The sequence below is a fragment of the Cryptomeria japonica genome, chromosome 8 (assembly GCF_030272615.1).
Source record: "Cryptomeria japonica chromosome 8, Sugi_1.0, whole genome shotgun sequence".
Classification (NCBI taxonomy): Eukaryota; Viridiplantae; Streptophyta; class Pinopsida; order Cupressales; family Cupressaceae; genus Cryptomeria; species Cryptomeria japonica.
In genome coordinates this window covers 6,576,819-6,596,131 of record NC_081412.1, presented here as the reverse complement: position 1 = coordinate 6,596,131, position 19,313 = coordinate 6,576,819, and the positions used below count along the sequence as shown (strand labels likewise).

The 19,313-nt window shown below is 33.9% G+C and overlaps 3 protein-coding genes across 3 annotated transcripts in view; all 3 read left to right on the top strand.

Annotated features, from left to right (window-relative positions):
• The window catches only part of LOC131857350 (disease resistance protein RUN1-like), a 28,939-nt gene extending 13,054 nt beyond the window's left edge, over positions 1-15,885 (top strand). Inside the window, exons 2-5 of the mRNA XM_059209784.1 lie at positions 3,595-4,687; positions 4,818-5,144; positions 5,253-5,838; positions 15,857-15,885. Coding sequence (XP_059065767.1) covers positions 3,595-4,687; positions 4,818-5,144; positions 5,253-5,838; positions 15,857-15,885 — 2,035 coding nt within the window. The remainder of the gene's footprint in view (positions 1-3,594; positions 4,688-4,817; positions 5,145-5,252; positions 5,839-15,856) is intronic.
• Positions 15,809-18,771, top strand: LOC131857349 (disease resistance protein RPV1-like). The gene is made up of 3 exons (XM_059209783.1): positions 15,809-16,195; positions 16,304-17,240; positions 18,761-18,771. The coding sequence occupies exons 1-3, from the start codon at positions 15,950-15,952 to the stop codon at positions 18,769-18,771; spliced, it is 1,194 nt and encodes a 397-aa protein (XP_059065766.1). The 5' UTR covers positions 15,809-15,949.
• A 34-nt stretch (positions 18,772-18,805) lies between these two features.
• LOC131857348 (cysteine-rich receptor-like protein kinase 42) overlaps positions 18,806-19,313 on the top strand; it is a 76,908-nt gene continuing 76,400 nt past the window's right edge. Inside the window, exon 1 of the mRNA XM_059209782.1 lies at positions 18,806-19,282. Within this exon, the coding sequence (XP_059065765.1) occupies positions 18,806-19,282 (477 nt within the window). The remainder of the gene's footprint in view (positions 19,283-19,313) is intronic.

Here is a 19,313-nt window from a genome sequence, read left to right as displayed (position 1 = left end):
TTGTAACAACCATTTTAATGCTCATCCTTTCAATCTTTTGAAGATAGTGTTTCCAAGTCAAATCTCTTCAATCCTTTCCCTCTTCAAGTGCACTGGTCACAAGGTGCCATTTAGAGCAATCTCAACCCTTGATCAATCATCCTCACAATCTATAAATAGTCGCTCTCCCCAGCCTATAAATGCAAAGTCATGTTGTTGGTTCAAAATCTTTGAAGCACAAGTCTAGTGGAGCACAACAATGGACATTCTTATGTGTGCAACAAAGAGTTGTGGGTGAGACAATACTTGTTTTCTTTCATCTTTTGTTTCAATTCCTTTGTTTCATTAGAGGTGTACATCAAGTGTAGATTAGAATTTAAGTTTGTTGTTTGAATCTTTATTTTGTCTTTTACATCTTCTTTTCCAAAACTAATTTAGATTTTAAAGCAAGGTAAACTATGAAAGGAAAATACTTTTGATAGAAAAAAAGCGATAATATACATTGCTAGTTACAAAAGTGGATTATTTGGATGCTAAAAAAGGACAAGGTGTGATAAGAAATAGGTGCACTTGACACCTCTACTAATGTGGTAGCTTGTTGAGTTGCAATCATATCTTTTGATTTTACAAGATTTGACTTTAAGAAAAGTTATGTCTTGGACAATAGAATATCGAGTTGTATAGAATAGAAATCTAAATTCAAAAGAAGTATATATCTACAACTAAAATTCCTAAGATAAAAGAAAAGTTGAGGCTACTTGAAAATATACTTAAGGGATATATTTCAACCTAACATGTAGCCTAGACATTTTGTGTGTATTCATCCTATTATACTTTGTGCTAGAAACATGTATGTCAAGTGATTCTAATAAATTATAAAAATCCTATTATACTTTGTGCTAGAAACATGCATGTCAAGTGATTCTAATAAATTATAAGAACTTTAATAGTGCATGAGGAGTGTTTTATTTGTAGAAAGGAAATAGGGATATAGGTTTCATAGTTTGGCAAGGGGTAGAATTTAAGACTACACATAAGTGCTATAAAGAGGCATTTGGAAGTCACAAGAAATAATGCGGACTTGATTGTTTCCTAATGTCAAAAGCTTGGATGTTAAAAATTTGACAACCATTCTTACAAACATCCCTTTAAATTCTAATTATAGCTGGAAGTAGAAGAAGAACACCATTATAGCTGGAAGTAGAAGAAGAACACCATTTTTACAAACATCCCTTTAAATTCTAATCCACGTGGCTAAAATGTTCTTTGTTTCTTGAAAAAGTGGACAAATGGTGTGAGTGTAATGTATTGCATCCATACGTTAAATATTCATTTTGAATATGAAATTGAAGATGATTATTAGTAATTAAAAATATAGAACAAATAAATAAGTGGTAATATTGAAGTAAGTGCTTTGTTAATTTAGCAATGTGATCTAATAGACAACCTTTCATTTTGATAAAAGAAGATTTTTTTTTTTTGGCAGTAAAAGGTTAGAGATAGATGGGTTAAACAAGAGGATAATAACAAGGTGTTGTAAAAATTTAGAGGGGTTATTTCACAATAGTGTGGTCCATTTTTTTGTCGAAGTAGGACATTGAAATCAACATTTTAAATAAAAATTTCACCTTTTGTCATTTATAACGATTAAACCATTAAGAAATTGAAGATGATGTAAACTTGTGATTTTGAGATTTCACGCATAGATTATAAATGTATTTAAAAAAAATTAAAAAATAGTTTGTGGAACTTTTATATAAGTTTTAATAACTTATTTTTTAGAGTTAACATTATTTTTAAAAAATTACATTTATTTCATAATGCATAAGCTTTTCTAACAAGAAAAGATAAAATTATGAATTCTTAAATGTAGATTGGTAGCACCAATATTTAGTGCACTAATTTTTTTTTGTAATTTGTTTTGCATATTTTATCTTTTATTAGTTTTTGTGTTAAAATAATTATAATTTAGATATAGGCATCCATAATGCATAACTTTTTTTTGTATACATCCAAATGAAAAAAAATTTATTGTTGAAACAAGGCCATCAATGCTTAGTGTATAGATTTTTTTTTGAATTTTAATAATCAAATTAAATATATTTAAAATTTTACGTATTGGAAAGTTTACACCAAGGGCTATGATTGAACAAATTATCGAACAATCATATAAATTTCCAATGTCCAAGTGAGAGACACTATTGTAGGTCTACCAAGAGAGAAGCTATATTTTTGTAACTATTTTAAATGATTTCTTTAGGTGTGGAGTTTATTTTTCACAAAGATTTTTCCACGTATATCTTGTATTATGGTTTGCATCTCCTTTGTAATTATTTCTAATTTCATCTAAGGAACTTATCATGATTAATAAATTTGAATGCTTTACATTTCCAACATAATTTCATTGTTTATTTATTATCTTATTTCTACACACTTTCCTTCAAAGGTGAAGGCACATCCTCATTTAATAGGATTATAATTTGGAGTTATTCTTTGTTCCCATATACCATTAAAGATAATCAATTATTATCAAACAAGTTTTCAAATATTCTTGCAACCCATGCTAGTCAACAAGAGTAATGGAATGCATAATTGAATAATTATATGACATGATACTAAATGCATATTAGAAATCCTTCATCAATATCAAATTCTCCTACAATCTAAATGAATAACGTTTAAAACAAAAGGAAAATATTCTAAAATCAACCTAAATAACTCTATTCAATAGTTTAATAGAGCATTTTTAGCATTAGCATGCCTCCAATGAGAGGTCAATTTTACTAAATTTGCATCTTTATTTCATAGTTGTACATGTAATTATTGTCAAAGAAATATGGACTATTCTTATGTCACAATTCTTTATCAATCTACCCTTATTTTCATTGTATACAAATTGCACGACCATCAAATACATATAAAATAATCATATACAACACCCTTCAATTTTATGTTATACTATAAAGATCAATTGACATAAAATTACTTTAATGATCTAGATCCTTTAAAATTTTATTATTTTTAACTACAATTGAAGCATCATTTCTGGTGCCCATCCATGCATAATATATATTTGAATGATGTTCATAGTGACAATATATGTTGCCTAAAATTGAACAACTTTGAATGTCAAAATATATGCATTCCTTCTAGTAATATCTGAAAATTTATTTCTCTTCAATAAAACCTTATCAATAAATGTTATACATGAAGGTAACAATTTTACTACATAAGATGTGACAAACATAAAAAATAATAACGTAATAACGTTTAAAAATTATTTAATACCATACAAAAAGCATTTATTCTTTGGAATGAAGTGTTCTTTTAAAATGGTTTTGGATTTGTAAGGACTCTTTTACTCTATGTCAAACTACTATTCCTTTATATTTTCTATTTCAATTTTATTTTACTATAACATGTAAAGTTATTGTTATCTAAGGCATTGCCAAATAATTCTTTATTAAGTCTTTAGCCATCTTCCTATATTTGAACAATTGATAAAATCCAATAGCTAAAATTTACTAAATAAATTATATTCATATTAGTTTCAATTTGTTTTTCTGACTAAACTAATTTGAACAATGGATTCTTTCATGGTTTTATGTTGTCCAGTGATGAAGGAAAGTTGTGTGATGAAGGAAAGTTGTTGAAGAGCATTGTAAATTGTGTGATGAAACACATAAAAATAGAGGTGCAATTGGAGGTAGCCAAATATCCAATGGGTCTTGATGAGGCAGTAGGTGCTTTTGAAAGTACATTTGATTCTTCTCAAAAAATACAAATTGTGGGGATTGTTGGTATGGGGGGCTCTGGGAAAACGACACTTGCAAGAGAAATATACAATAGGAAAAGTTCCTTAATAGATAAATCTAGTTTTCTTTTTGAAGTCCGAGATGCAGAAAATAAAAATGAATTGTGTACAAGGCAGAAGAAACTGATGCAAGACATTAGTGGTGTTACATCTCAATTTGATAATGTAGAAGAAGGGAAGATAATCCTTAAAAGGCATTTGAGATTTCTTCAGGTTTTTTTAGTTTTGGATGATGTGGATAGTTTACATCAATTAGATGCTCTATTGCCAGGAATTGACAGCTTGGGACAAGGTAGTTTAATTATTGTTACAAGTTGTGAACTGGGCATTCTTAAATCATGGGGAATCTCATCCATTTACCAAATAAAAGGATTAAATCCTAGACATGCTAAAGAGCTTTTATGTTGGCACAGTTTCCTACAATCTTCTCCTCCAGTTGAATTTGAAGATCTTGTTAAGAAATTTGTACATCATTGCAATGGATTGCCCTTATCCCTTAGAGTATTTGGAGGACTGCTTTATAAAAAGCCTAAAGAGTATTGGAATTCTCAATTGAAAAAAATATCAAGAATATTACCCCATGACATTAAAGAAACGCTTAAAATAAGCTTCAATGCACTAGATAAGGAGGAACAAGAAATATTTTTAGACATAGCTTGTTTTTTCCGAGGAGAAGAAAAAAATCTGGCCATTGAGGTGTGGGATGGGTCGGGATGGTGTGGAGTTCATAGTTGGGAAGTGCTTGAGAATAAATGTTTGGTTGAGGGGGACGAGTGCAATAAAATCAAAATGCACGATCAGCTTAGAGATCTTGGAAGAGAAATTGCAAAGGAATGGTCACCCCACCGTATTTGGTCAACGGAGCAAATCAAAGACATTCAGAAACAGGCCATGGTGAGCTTGATATATTGCTTGATATATTCTTTTATATGCTCTGTAATACTTAGCATGGAAGCCTTTTTCGTTCGTTGGTATGCCATCTTAATTGTTTTAAAGGATTTTTCTTTTGTATATTCCAATTCAGGAAAGAGTGATATTGATTCGGGGGATTAGTGCGGCAACCTATGATTTCTATCGAGTGTGCTCACCCCATCATGGTACACCTTTTGAAGAGTGTATGGAGATTGTGAGAGACTGTTTTACAAAGTGTAAGAGCCTTACACCTTCTATCCTTGTTGTGAAGTCTCATTATTTTACAGAAAAATGTGCAACACTATTTCCAGCCCTCCTCTGGCTGCGATGGAGCAATATGCCGGAGACAGCTCTTCCGTCGTGGCTAATGCTGAAGAATTTAAGAGTTTTAGAGCTGCCACATTATGGACACTTTAAAGAATTGTGGAACGACACAGATGTAAGTATTTTCATTTGCCTTATGAATATTTAAAGAATCATATGTTTAGTTAGTTGTTTCATAATTTTTGCACGATTTGCTCTGAATTGAAATGCAACGTGGCTGCAGCCTCCTTTGGAATTAAGAGAGCTGAATATTGAAAATGCCTTAAGTTTCCTCAAATTTCCGGGGTCAATAGGATGTCTTAAACATTTGAAAAAGATATCCGTGGCCGAACCAATGAGAGATATTCTTATGGACAGTCTTCCAGAAGGGTTTTGTCTACTTGAGTCGTTGGAGCACCTCCAGCTAAGTGGATTTGATGAGCTAACGTCATTGCCTCGCGAGTTTGGTCTTTTGACAAACCTGCGACATCTAGATTTGAGCGATTGCAGGAAATTGAGGATGTTGCCTGATTCTTTTAAGCAGCTCATAAATCTGCAGTATATCAATTTGCGTGTTTGCAAGGAGCTCACCTTAACGTCAGAGAACAATTACATTTTGGAAAATATGACAAAGTTGGAGACTCTAAATTTTTCAGGATGTAAGAAAGTTGAGAACCTACCTCGGGATATCACAAAGCAGTTGTCGTTGAGATATCTGTATGCGGGAGGCACCGGGTTAAGGGAATTGCCAAGTAACATTGGCGAACTGAGCAAATTGGAAGTGCTGGAAATAGGGAGTTATCAATTAAAAACTTTATCTGAGTCTATGGGTGATTTGTCTTCTTTGACTAGTCTTACCATTTCTTATTGTAATCAATTAAAAACTTTACCTGAGTCTATGGGTGATTTGTCTTCTTTGACTAGTCTTACCATTTCTTGTTCTGAATTAAAAACTTTACCCCAGTCTATGGGTGATTTGTCTTCTTTGACTAGTCTTACCATTTCTTATTGTAATGAATTAAAAACTTTACCTGAGTCTATGGGTGATTTGTCTTCTTTGACTAGTCTTACCATTTCTTATTGTTATCAATTAAAAACTTTACCTGAATCTATGGGTCATTTGTCTTCCCTAGCACATCTTGAAATTGACGAGTGTTGGAAGTTGGGATCTTTGCCTAAGAACTTAGGATGTTTACCTGAGCCAGAGAGAAGTCTTAGTCAGTCAGAAGAACTGAGCATAAAAAGGGTAGCATAAAAATGGTGTTCTTATCTTCAACATTTTCTTTTGAACTTTAAGATAAGAAGGAAAATCCCAGTCTACCTATAGATTGTATGATTCATTTGCTATTTTAATTTCTTTTTTCTATTCTTGATATATTTGGACATGAAGCCATATCACGGTTAGGATTATATCCATTAGATGTGTGTTTTATAAAAATTATAAAAAATTACTTTGCAAGCATTAAATTCTAATTTTCTAATTGTACATGGACTCCCATACCACCTTCGCCACGTGTGCATCCCACATAAGGTAGAGAAAAATAAGATAATAAGGATCTTTTTAAGAAGGTTTCAAGACACCTTGAAACTAAAAATACCCTTGTGATGTTGTAAAAGTACGTCTTTTGGCCAAACCTTAGATCAAATGACACCCAATATATTAGGTCTTGTAATGTATATGCAACTGCCAAACAAATCTACAAGAAAAGTGTAGCAAGGGTGTACACACCTATACAAATTCAAAAGATATTGCAAGAATATTTTCCATGGAGTTATTCTTAGGGAATCTTACTACCAAACATGAAATGATTGTGTTTTTATGGCAACTGACATATTCTTAAAAATGAAAATTTTAATTTTTTGAAAGAACAAAATATTAGCTCTAGAAATAGCTCAACTACACTATTATTATCTCTAGATACAATTTAGAATATAAAAAATATTTTGTTAGATAGAGATATAAGGTTCTTGAGAAATTTATACAAAGCATATTGGTCTATGCTAGAAAAATAGCTCAAAAAGTCCACTGCATTCTATTCCCAGACTAATGAATAGACATGAGTGGTTAATAGAATGATAGGTATAAAATTTTAAGAATCACCTCACTTGGGACGAAATCCCACCTTTCATTTAATATAGCTACAATAGATCTTTGCACAACTCTACTACACATAGTCCTTTTTCTAGGTCTACATGGGTTTCTAACCCCTAACATCCATAGACATGTGTAGTTTATCCCTTTCCACCATAAATGACAACTCTTTCAAATCAAAAGAAAGTTGACAAATTTGTTTAGTTCATTGAAAATAATCAATAAGTGTAGTCAATTCTATAGCAGGCTAGAGCAAAGGACAAGTAGCACCTTGAAAAGCATCAGACACTACATATTTTAGGTTTGTGATTGAGTCTAGCTATATTGGATGAGGAAAGACTAATAAGATACAACCAAAATCTTCATCAATTTAATATAGGATCTATAAAATCATCAAGAAAGTAAGAGATAATGCCTACAAGTTTAATTTTTCTTTCTACCTTTGGTTGAATCAAGTATTGAATGGGGAACCCTTATTCCATTAATTTCTACCTATGTTGAATATTTCAAATGTTTTAGAGCCTATTTAATAAATCAAGATCAATACAAAGTTCTTCCTACATAATTGTACCAAATCACAAACATGAGGGTAACATGAACACATCAAGAACATGTCTCTCTCTTCTAGATCATCGAAATAGGTCAAGTTTTTTCCATGGAAAAAGATAAAAAAGGTTTAGGTTACCAATGTTATATTTTGCTAGATGAAGATAGCTACCCAAGATCTAGAGGCCTAATGAAAAGCACAAGAAGAGAGAAGATCAACATGACAAGAATAAACTGTAATCCTATCAATAATGCAAATATCATGAATGTGTGAAAATATTATAAAGGCAAGCCCTTGATTATTTAGGCCAAGGTGAGAGATGAGATATCGTAAGATTATGATAAGTTTATTAATATTATGATATGAGACATAAATTTATAACTTATTATCCACTTAAGATGGGAAATTGATAAATGATAGTTCTGCACTAAAAGAGAGACTCGCCACTAAAAGTGGAAATTTCACCTAAAGTGAGAATTCTCCATAAAGTGGGAATCATCTATATAGTGTTCCCTAAGTAAACTATTTTGATTCAAAAATTCACATAAGTGATAGGTTATTGATGTAGAAGCATTCAGTTGCATGAGCGATCCTCTTTAAACAAAAAAAAATTAGTTTTGTTCAATGTTTTTTTGGTTTTTGTTTGTTTTTCGATAAAATCACAAGTTTATGAACTTGTTTCAGAATATGCTCAAGTTCTTGAGCTTTATTTTTCATCAACGAAATAATTATTTGGGAAACTGTAAGGTTCTTGAACTTCTTTTTCTTCTTTGTAAGTTTCCAAAGTTCAATTGCGAGGTTTTATGCTGAAGGTAATTTTCCAAATGATATTTTCAATTTCTTGAACTAACAAGAATTTTGACACAAAGGAACGTTCAAAAGCTTTACAAAACTCTAAAACTATGAACATGAGGCGAAGAGTCTTCATTCAGTGAGTTCTCCAATTCGGGAATTCAACAAAATTGGAAAATAGATTTGACCAAAAAGCTATAAGGTTCAGGCAACTTCTAAATAGTGTAGTGCCCCTCCTCAATCCATCTTTTGTTTTATGCATCGATAGACTTGTTTAGAATTATTGGTGGTATTTTGATGGTTACTTATGACTTTATCTATATCTCATATGCTTATGGATGATGCTAGACATTTTATATGACATATGGTACTTGACGATTTATATGGATGATGGTACATTCTGGACTATCTTGATGGATGGGTTTATATTTGATGATCTATATGCATTGATACTCATATATGGATTATATTGCTTCTAATGTCACGATGATATCTACATGGTACTAACCCCTACTACATGATTATAATTGTATGAGATGAGTTGATGTTGGGATTTTATGATTGTCTTACTACTGTATTTGAGATAATAGACGATATCATACCACTCATCATGAGCATGTTATGATGTCGTGATTCTCTTTCACTTGCATGATCATTTATGATGTATATGTTATCACATATTTTGTGTTGTGGTTATTGGTGGTTGCGGGATTGCATGTTCTAGACATCAACTCCACAGGTGATCTCACAGGTTTGAGTGTGTCTTATCCTAATGGCCAGTTGATCGGAGATGATACAAGTTTCCTTCTTCACACTCTAGGTTTAAGTTGTCACCCTTGTCAGTTGTGTCATGGCTTGAGTTGTCTTGTAGCGTGATGTGGTATGTGGTTGGACCCTTGTCAAGTTGCCTTGTGGAGTATGATTTTTTATTAGATTAACAATTAATTTATTGTATAGTTTATTAAGTAATCGGATTAATTTAATGTGTGATTATTATTTGGAGATTTGTTATTTATTTTTATTTATCAAGCGATTTAGTATTATTTGTGATTTGGGGTTTAATGTTTATTTAATTATTTACATAATTGAGCCTTTGATTTAATTAGATTTATTGTTACTTAATTAATATCACTTGATTTATTTATATTATATGGTTTGGTGGCTTTAATAATTATTTGGGTGCATAAATTATTATGCCCATGGTTTATTTTATTCAATTGGGCCTTTTGATTTATTGATTATTATTTAATCTTTTTACCCTCCTTGGTTATTTAATTTATTATTTATTCTACCTACACCGTTTTGCTATTGGTTAAAATATTTGGGGGAAGTAAATTATATTATTTATGGGATGGTAGGTAAGAAATACTATTTCCCCAAATATTTTAATTTGCTGGGCTTTGGCTATAGTTTTGTGTTTAATTTTTTTTACATATAAATATTATTTCCTGAGTTAGTTCGGGGGTTGGCATTTTTGGATATTATTCTGCATACTTTGAAGATTTTTTTGGCTGCTTGGATTTGGCTTGGGTTTTGCTAGATTTTGAATTTATAATTGGCTTCTCTGAATTTCTTTGCCATCACTTCTTGCATTTCATTTCCGAAAAAGATTGTTTGCGTAGTGCCAGCAAAAGACTATTTTCGGGTGTGCTAATTATACTGAGTATAAGTTATAATATATAGCTAGGATGTTTGTTGGCACGTTTGGCATAACTGATGAAGATGAGATGATGGTGGATGACTGTACTAGTAGAGGAAGATGACACGTTCAGTTATTTATATTGTCATTGATGGCAACCAGGTTCAACTGATGTTTAATGATGTTTACAGTTGGTTTTCGGTGATTGACTTGGTGGCTAAGTGATTTGGTCTACCAGAGTAACAGTTTGACAGAGTTTATTGGCAAGACTGCGAGTTAGGACCTTAATCGGTAAAGTAGATAAGTTTTGATGGAATCGGATAATTGGTGATGTTAGGTGACTTGTTTTGATGGAATCGGGTAGTTTGGTGATTTTTACCAAGGTTTAAGAAGGGTTTAACGATCGATAAAGAATTCTCTTAACCGGTAATGATTTTTGGTTTGGCGGTGATCTACATCAAGTTCACGCATTGATGATAACGTGACACAAACCGCATGATGAGTTTGAAATATGTTTTGGCGTGTTTGGAGAACGAATTTCTTGGGAATGTGCAAAGTCCTTAGCAAAATGTGTGAAGGGTTTGACTTTGTACCAGATCGACTTGCTGTGACGATTTATGATCATTCAACGGTCGATATTGATTTATAATTGATTGTAATCATTCCTATGATGATCTTTAATGAATTGTAAAGATTTGTGATGATCTATGCAGTAAGTCTTAGGGTTTTGATGCCGACCTAGTTGTAAAAGTTATTTATGTCGGCAAGGTTGATGTTTTGTACTGTCAGTGATTTTGAGAAGTATGAGAAACAAAACCAGTGTGTGTGAGAAGATCTGCCAGAGAGATGTAGACTTAGAACTTAATTGGATCTGATCAAGAAAGGAGTAGAGTGCTATACACAGATCATTCAATGTTGTTCTCTGATAATTACAACAACTAAAATCCCTTAAACGGATAGGCCCTAACAGGCCTCACATTGTAAAATCTCCTAATAGGGTGACTCAATATTTGAGTTCTAAATCCTCTTGCGAGGTTGATCCTAACAGATCAAAGCTTCTAACAGGACTGAGGTAATGATAGGGAGATTGAGTGAGAAGTTGCTCAATAAGTCTAAATTGGTTTTAAAAGGACTCAAAAGACATGCTTTTATTTGTGTTCACTTACTATTTGCAATGTCAATCTTCAACACCCACACCTCTTCTCAAGAAACCACCCCGTTATGATGTTACACTCCCTTGTTCTAGCTTGTTTCCTCAATGCTACTCAAACCTTCCACCATAGGTCCACATTTCAAGATGGTATCTAAATGATCAATTTTGATCGAATTAGGCTCCTTGAGTGTCTTTTAACTATTTTTCACAAGTTTGGAAGGTTCTAACACCCTTGAGGCAACCGGGTTCAACTTTTTAGTTAAAACAGGGCTAAAAGGCTACTGGCCCGTGGAGGCCTAATTGGAATGAATTTTTCTTGTATAGTGCAACGATGGTCATTAGCACCATGGAACCTAACTTGGAAGGTGTCAAAAAGGTCCAAACTCAAGGATTTTTATGGTTTTATCTCCTGAGAAGGTAGTGTAATGATTGTCCACATTTTGAGGCAATGAAGTAGGGTTTTGAGAGGGTTTTGCTCATACAACATAGGAAGTCTCTCCTACACCACAAACCAAGCTTCCAAAATATTCTAGAACCTCTACCATATCATTTGGAACTATTCTCCAACTTTTCCCTGCATGACATTACATCAAACATTTGCCATACAATCTGAAAAAGGCAATAAAATGACTGTTACATGCACTGTCACTGCTAATTCACTGTTTTATCTGCACTTTGAAAGGTTAGACTTCATGAAAAACTTAACCAAAGTATGTAACAACCTCCAAAAACTTTTTCAACATGTTTCACAAGATTCCAAAGCATGGACATGTTCATAAAGCAATTTTGGATTCAAAAAGTCATTAAATTGCCAAAACAAGGAGTTTACTGCCAGCTACAACTCAACACCTTTACAAGGTAAAGTAAACATTGTTTGGAACTTAAAATGCCTCTAAAACTCCAAGGAGACTACTGCAGACCTTTGTCTTAAGTTTTCTCACTCAAATTGACCTTTGAGTACAAACAAGTTTGATCTTTGTTCACATTTGCTAGCCAAATCCATCTCCAACTTGCCTAGCATATACTCAAAAGCACTTCTTTTGCACAACCCTGGCCAAAATATGAAATATATGCACTATAAATATGCAATAAAACTTTCTAAGTCCACCCATGGGAGCCCAAACCTAGATTTAGACAAGTTGATGCATTTTGGAGTCCAAAACCCTTGACAGAGCAGTCAAGGAGCAAAATGAAAACAATTTTATAAAACCAACTTCCAAATGCACAACCTGTAAACTAATTACATAAAGAGCATTGAATATACAATAGATACACTCTCCAAAAGGTATAGTATGAAAAAGATAAGCCCCAGTATGGACTACTATCCAAATGGAGTTCAAAACATGAGAAAAGTCATAAAAATGCTTGCTCTTTCAATTGATTATGATAGAAAGTACAAAAGCCAAAACTATACCAAGAAGAGGGAGGCATATAAATATAATTTGAAGGTAGTTATCAAGTCCTATTCGGACATAAGGAATTTTTGTCTTCTTTTTACAAAAAGTGTCCAAAATGACAACTTTTACAAGCAAGAATGACAACTTTTGTTGCTCCAAGTGGCAATTTGAGCAACCTAACTCAACCAACCTTCCAAAATAACCTAGGAATGATTAAAAACACTTTCTAAACATATTTCAATGCTTCCCAAAGCATGAATAAGCCTATAAGGCAAATTTCCACTTTTTAGCCTTATTTGGCCTAGGAGCACAAAACTGACAACTCAAACCTTAGGAAAACAAAACTTGATCTCTCAAGCACAAAATGAGATTAAAAATATATGAAATGACTCAAAACAACCTATGAGAACATTTCAAAACTAACAAGACACTTAAGCATGAAAAATACCAAAAATGGAGAGTATAAGCAAAACTACGTGCTCCTGCACCATACTCCCCCAAAGACAAAGAAGTCATGTGACTCTATGAGGCAGCAAAGAAGAAGGAATTCTAGATTGGGAGAACTCAGACTCATGTACCCAAGTGGCTTCTGAAAGTGGTTTATCTTTCCACTTGATGAGATGCTCCATGTACACTTGATGGCGAGTCCTCTTGTAAACTCTTGAGTCCAACACTTGTTCAGCTTGTGGAATGGATGGAGGAGGGAAAGATAGGTCTGAAAGTGACTTGTGAACATTTGAAACTCTATCATCCTCCTTAGGAAGCTAAACTTTGAATGCCACCAAATTTGAAACATTGAAAATAGGAAAGAAAGAAAGATTAGTAGGCAAATCAATTTTATATGCATTAGAACCATACTTAGCCAATATCTTGCAAGGACCTATCCACCTCATTTGGATCTTGTTGAGAACTCCTTTTTGCAATCTAGATTTGTTCAAATGCACCATCACAAAGTCCCCAACTGAAAATTGAACATCCCTCTTTGATGCATCCACTCTAGCTTTCACTTTCTGTGAGTTATCCTGAAGAGTCTTTTTCACTTGCTAATGAAGTTCCTTCATTGATTGAGCCATGTCATCTGTTGTACCACTCTTTTTCTACAAGTTACCAAGATCCCTTAACTCCATGACACCCCTTGGGTGCATACCATAAACAATCTCAAAGGGACTCTTACCAGTTGACCCGTTAACACTATCATTATATGCAAATTCGGTCTGATGGATGAGCTGATCCCAACTTTGGCCATATTCCTTTGTCAAATACCTTAAGAGCTTGCCAAGAGTCCTATTGACCACCTCAATTTGGCCATCAGTCTGTGGGTGATAAGCTGAACCAAAAGAAATATTAGTACCCAATCTTTTCCACAATGTCTTCCAAAAATGGCCAAGAAACTTAACATCTCGATCAGAAACAATGCTAGAAGGTAAACCATGGATTTTAATCACTTCCTTGAAAAACAAATAGGCTATATGACTAGCATCATGTGTAGTTTTGCAAGGAACAAAGTGTGCAATTTTACTAAATCTATCCACAATCACAAAAATGCTTTCAAAACCAGCTTGAGTCTTAGGTAAGCCTACCACAAAATCCATGCTAACACATTCCCAAGGCCTTGTAGGAATTGGAAGAGGCTAATAAAGACCAATATTAGAAGTAGTACCTTTTTCCTTCTGACAAACCATACATTGCTCCACATACTTTCTGACATCTCACTGCATTTTAGGCCAATAATAAAAACGTTGCACCAACTCCAATGTTTTGTTAAGACCAAAATATCCACTCAAATACCCATTGTGCTTTTCTTGAATCAGACTCTCCCTCATTGAGCTTTTAGGAACATACAACTGCCCACCTTTAAACAACAAACCATTTTGCAAAGTATAATCAACATATTCACTATGAAAAGAATTATCAAATGCTTGGCAAACCTTATAGATTGCTGCAAAATATTCATCATCAGGATACATTCCTTTGAAGCTCTCTATCCCAATACTCTGAACTTGTACTTCCTGCACTGTTAGAAGACTTCTACTCAAAGCATCTGCTACTTTATTGCATTGTCCTTTCTTGTGCTTAAGAGTAAAAGTGTACGATTGTAAGTACTCAACCCATTTAACATGCCTATGATTTAACTTTTCTTGTGAATTCAAGAAACTCAAAGCTTGATTATCCGTATAAACAAAAACCTCCTTTGGAAGCAAATAATGTCTCCACTTTCTAAGTGCTTGAACTAAAGCATAGAGTTCCAAATCATAGGGAGGGTACTTCTTTTTAGCATCATTCAACTTTTCACTAAAGAAAGCTATAGGTCTATTATCCTGACTCAACACTGCACCTACTGCAATATTACTAGCATCACATTCAATAGTAAATAACTTGTCAAAAATAGGAAGTATAAGCATTGGTTCAGAAGCAACCTTGGTTTTCAAAAGTTCAAACCCCTTATTTGCTACATCTGTCCATTGAAACTTTACCTTAGCCCCACCTTTTATAGTATCAAGCATTGGTGCACAAATTTCACTAAACCCTCTGATGAACTTCCTGTAGAACTATGCTAAGCCATGAAAACTTCGGACATCACTTGTTGATTTGGGTGTAGGCCAATTTGTGATGGCTTCCACCTTGGTTTTATCCATTTTCAAATCTCCACCTGAGATCACAAAGCCAAGATAAACCAATTCTTTTTTCATAAAATCACACTTTTCCAAATTGATTGTCAGTTGTTCATCATATAATTTGTTCAAAACAATTTCAAGATGCTTCAAATGCTCTTCTTGAGTTTTACTGAAAATTAGAATGTCATCTAAGTACACCACTACAAATCTACCAATGAAATCATGCAACACTTCATTCATGAGTCTCATGAATGTACTTGGGGCATTAGAAAGACCAAATGGCATAACTAGCCACTCATAAAGACCCTCATTTGTTTTGAAGGCTGTTTTCCATTCATCACCTTCTTTTATCCTGATCTGGTGATAACCACCCTTGAGGTCAATTTTTGTGAAATGCTTTGCACCTCCCAAACAATCCATCAAATCCTCAATCCTTGGAATAGGAAATCTATACCTAATAGTGATTCTTGTATACACCTAAAAATGGTCTGAAGATAATTAATTGAATAAGGAATTATATGCTCTATAATACTTGGCATGGAAGCCTTTTTCGTTCGTTGGTATGCCATCTTAATTGTTTTAAAGGATTTTTCTTTTGTATATTCCAATTCAGGAAAGAGTGATATTGATTCGGGGGATTAGTGCGGCAACCTATGATTTCTATCGAGTGTGCTCACCCCATCATGGTACACCTTTTGAAGAGTTTATGGAGATTGTGAGAGGCTGTTCTACAAAGTTTAAGAGCCTTACACCTTCTATCCTTGTTGTGGATGGTAATTATTTTACAGAAGAATGTGCAACACTATTTCCAGCCCTCCTCTGGCTGCGATGGAGCATTTTTGCGTCGTGGTGGACACTTACATGTGCTCCTCCGTCGGGGATGCTGAAGAATTTAAGAGTTTTAGAGCTTCCATGTGCTGGAGGCTTACAAGAATTGTGGAACGACACAGATGTAAGTATTTTCATTTGCCTTATGAATATTTAAAGAGTCATATGTTTCGTTAGTTGTTTCATAATTTTTGCACGGTTTGCTCTGAATTGAAATGCAACGTGGCTGCAGCCTCCTTTGGAATTAAGAGAGCTGAATCTTCAAAATGCCAACAGTTTCCTCAAATTTCTGGGGTCAATAGGATGTCTTAAACATTTGAAAAAGATATCCGTGGACGCACCAATGACATATAGTCTTGTGGACAGTCTTCCAGAAGGGTTTTGTCTACTTGAGTCTTTGGAGCACCTCCAGCTAAGTGGATTTGATAAGCTAACGTCATTGCCTCGCGAGTTTGGTCTTTTGACAAACCTGCGACATCTAGATTTGAGCTATTGCAGCAAATTGAGGATGTTGCCTGATTCTTTTAAGCAGCTCATAAATCTACAGTATATCGATTTGAGTGGTTGCGAGGAGCTCACCTTAACGTCAGAGAACAATTACATTTTGGAAAATATGACAAAGTTCGAGACTCTAAATTTTTCAGCATGTAAGAAAGTTCAGAACCTCCCTCGGGATATCACAAAGCAGTTGTCGTTGAGATATCTGCATGCGCAAGACACCGGGTTAAGGGAATTGCCAAGTAACATTGGCGAACTGAGCAAATTGGAAGTGCTGGAAATAGGGAGTTATCAATTAAAAACTTTACCTGAGTCTATGGGTGATTTGTCTTCTTTGACTAGTCTTACCATTTCTTGTTATCAATTAAAAACTTTACCTGAGTCTATGGGTGATTTGTCTTCTTTGACTAGTCTTACCATTTCTTGTGATCAATTAAAAACTTTACCTGAGTCTATGGGTGATTTGTCTTCTTTGACTAGTCTTACCATTTCTCATTGTAGTCAATTAAAAACTTTACCTGAGTCTATGGGTGATTTGTCTTCTTTGACTAGTCTTACCATTTCTTGTAAAGAATTAAAAACTTTACCTGAGTCTATGGGTGATTTGTCTTCTTTGACTAGTCTTACCATTTCTTATTGTAGTCAATTAAAAACTTTAGCTGAGTCTATGGGTGATTTGTCTTCTTTGACTAGTCTTACCATTTCTCATTGTAGTCAATTAAAAACTTTACCTGAGTCTATGGGTGATTTGTTTTCTTTGACTAGTCTTACCATTTCTCATTGTAGTCAATTAAAAACTTTACCTGAGTCTATGGGTGATTTGTCTTCTTTGACTAGTCTTACCATTTCTCATTGTAGTCAATTAAAAACTTTACCTGAGTCTATGGGTGATTTGTCTTCTTTGACTAGTCTTACCATTTCTCATTGTAATCAATTAAAAACTTTACCTGAGTCTATGGGTGATTTGTCTTCTTTGACTAGTCTTACCATTTCTTGTAAAGAATTAAAAACTTTACCTGAGTCTATGGGTGATTTGTCTTCTTTGACTAGTCTTACCATTTCTTATTGTAGTCGATTAAAAACTTTACCTGAGTCTATGGGTGATTTGTCTTCTTTGACTAGTCTTACCATTTCTCATTGTAGTCAATTAAAAACTTTACCTGAGTCTATGGGTGATTTGTCTTCTTTGACTAGTCTTACCATTTCTTGTAAAGAATTAAAAACTTTACCTGAGTCTATGGGTGATTTGTCTTCTTTGACTAGTCTTACCATTTCTTGTTGTAGTCAATTAAAAACTTTACATGAGTCTATGGGTGATTTGTCTTCTTTGACTAGTCTTACCATTTCTTATTGTAGTCAATTAAAAACTTTAGCTGAGTCTATGGGTGATTTGTCTTCTTTGACTAGTCTTACCATTTCTCATTGTAGTCAATTAAAAACTTTACCTGAGTCTATGGGTGATTTGTCTTCTTTGACTAGTCTTACCATTTCTCATTGTAGTCAATTAAAAACTTTACCTGAGTCTATGGGTGATTTGTCTTCTTTGACTAGTCTTACCATTTCTTGTAAAGAATTAAAAACTTTACCTGAGTCTATGGGTGATTTGTCTTCTTTGACTAGTCTTACCATTTCTTATTGTAGTCAATTAAAAACTTTACCTGAGTCTATGGGTGATTTGTCTTCTTTGACTAGTCTTACCATTTCTCATTGTAGTCAATTAAAAACTTTACCTGAGTCTATGGGTGATTTGTCTTCTTTGACTAGTCTTACCATTTCTCATTGTAGTCGATTAAAAACTTTACCTGAGTCTATGGGTGATTTGTCTTCTTTGACTAGTCTTACCATTTCTCATTGTAGTCGATTAAAAACTTTACCTGAGTCTATGGGTGATTTGTCTTCTTTGACTAGTCTTACCATTTCTTGTGATCAATTAAAAACTTTACCTGAGTCTATGGGTGATTTGTCTTCTTTGACTAGTCTTACCATTTCTTGTAAAGAATTAAAAACTTTACCTGAGTCTATGGGTGATTTGTCTTCTTTGACTAGTCTTACCATTTCTTATTGTAGTCAATTAAAAACTTTAGCTGAGTCTATGGGTGATTTGTCTTCTTTGACTAGTCTTACCATTTCTGATTGTAGTCAATTAAAAACTTTACCTGAGTCTATGGGTCATTTGTGCTCTTTGACTCAGCTTCACATTAATAATTGTAATAAATTGGAAACTTTACCTGAATCTATGGGTCATTTGGCTAAGAACTTAGGATGTTTACCTGAGCCAGAGAGAAGTCTTAGTCAGTCAGAAGAACTGAGCATAAAGTCTCTGTCGGGGTCCTGTTCTTCTTCATTGTGCAACCTCAAATCGATATATTTATACTGCACTCCTGTGTCGAGGATATCAATCTCTCAACAATGCTGCCCCCGTCTGGAAACTCTGGACCTTTTCCTCAACGAGCAGTTAGTAGAGATCGAAACGTTGCCAACATTAGTAAAGGCCTTGAAGTTGAGGAACTGTAAAATGCTGAAGGTCATAAGTGCTTTGTTAGGCATGGTAAACCTTGAGACACTGCGTATAGAGAACTGCGGGGACAAGGTACAATTTGACCAACCATCCATGCCAGGCATAAATTTTGAGCATTTGGAGAGACTGCAGACGCTACAGCTCTCAGCAGAATGCAACATCTCAGCAATTGAACTTTGCCTTCAGACTATAAAGGTAATACTAATAACAGTTTTTGAAGTCATTA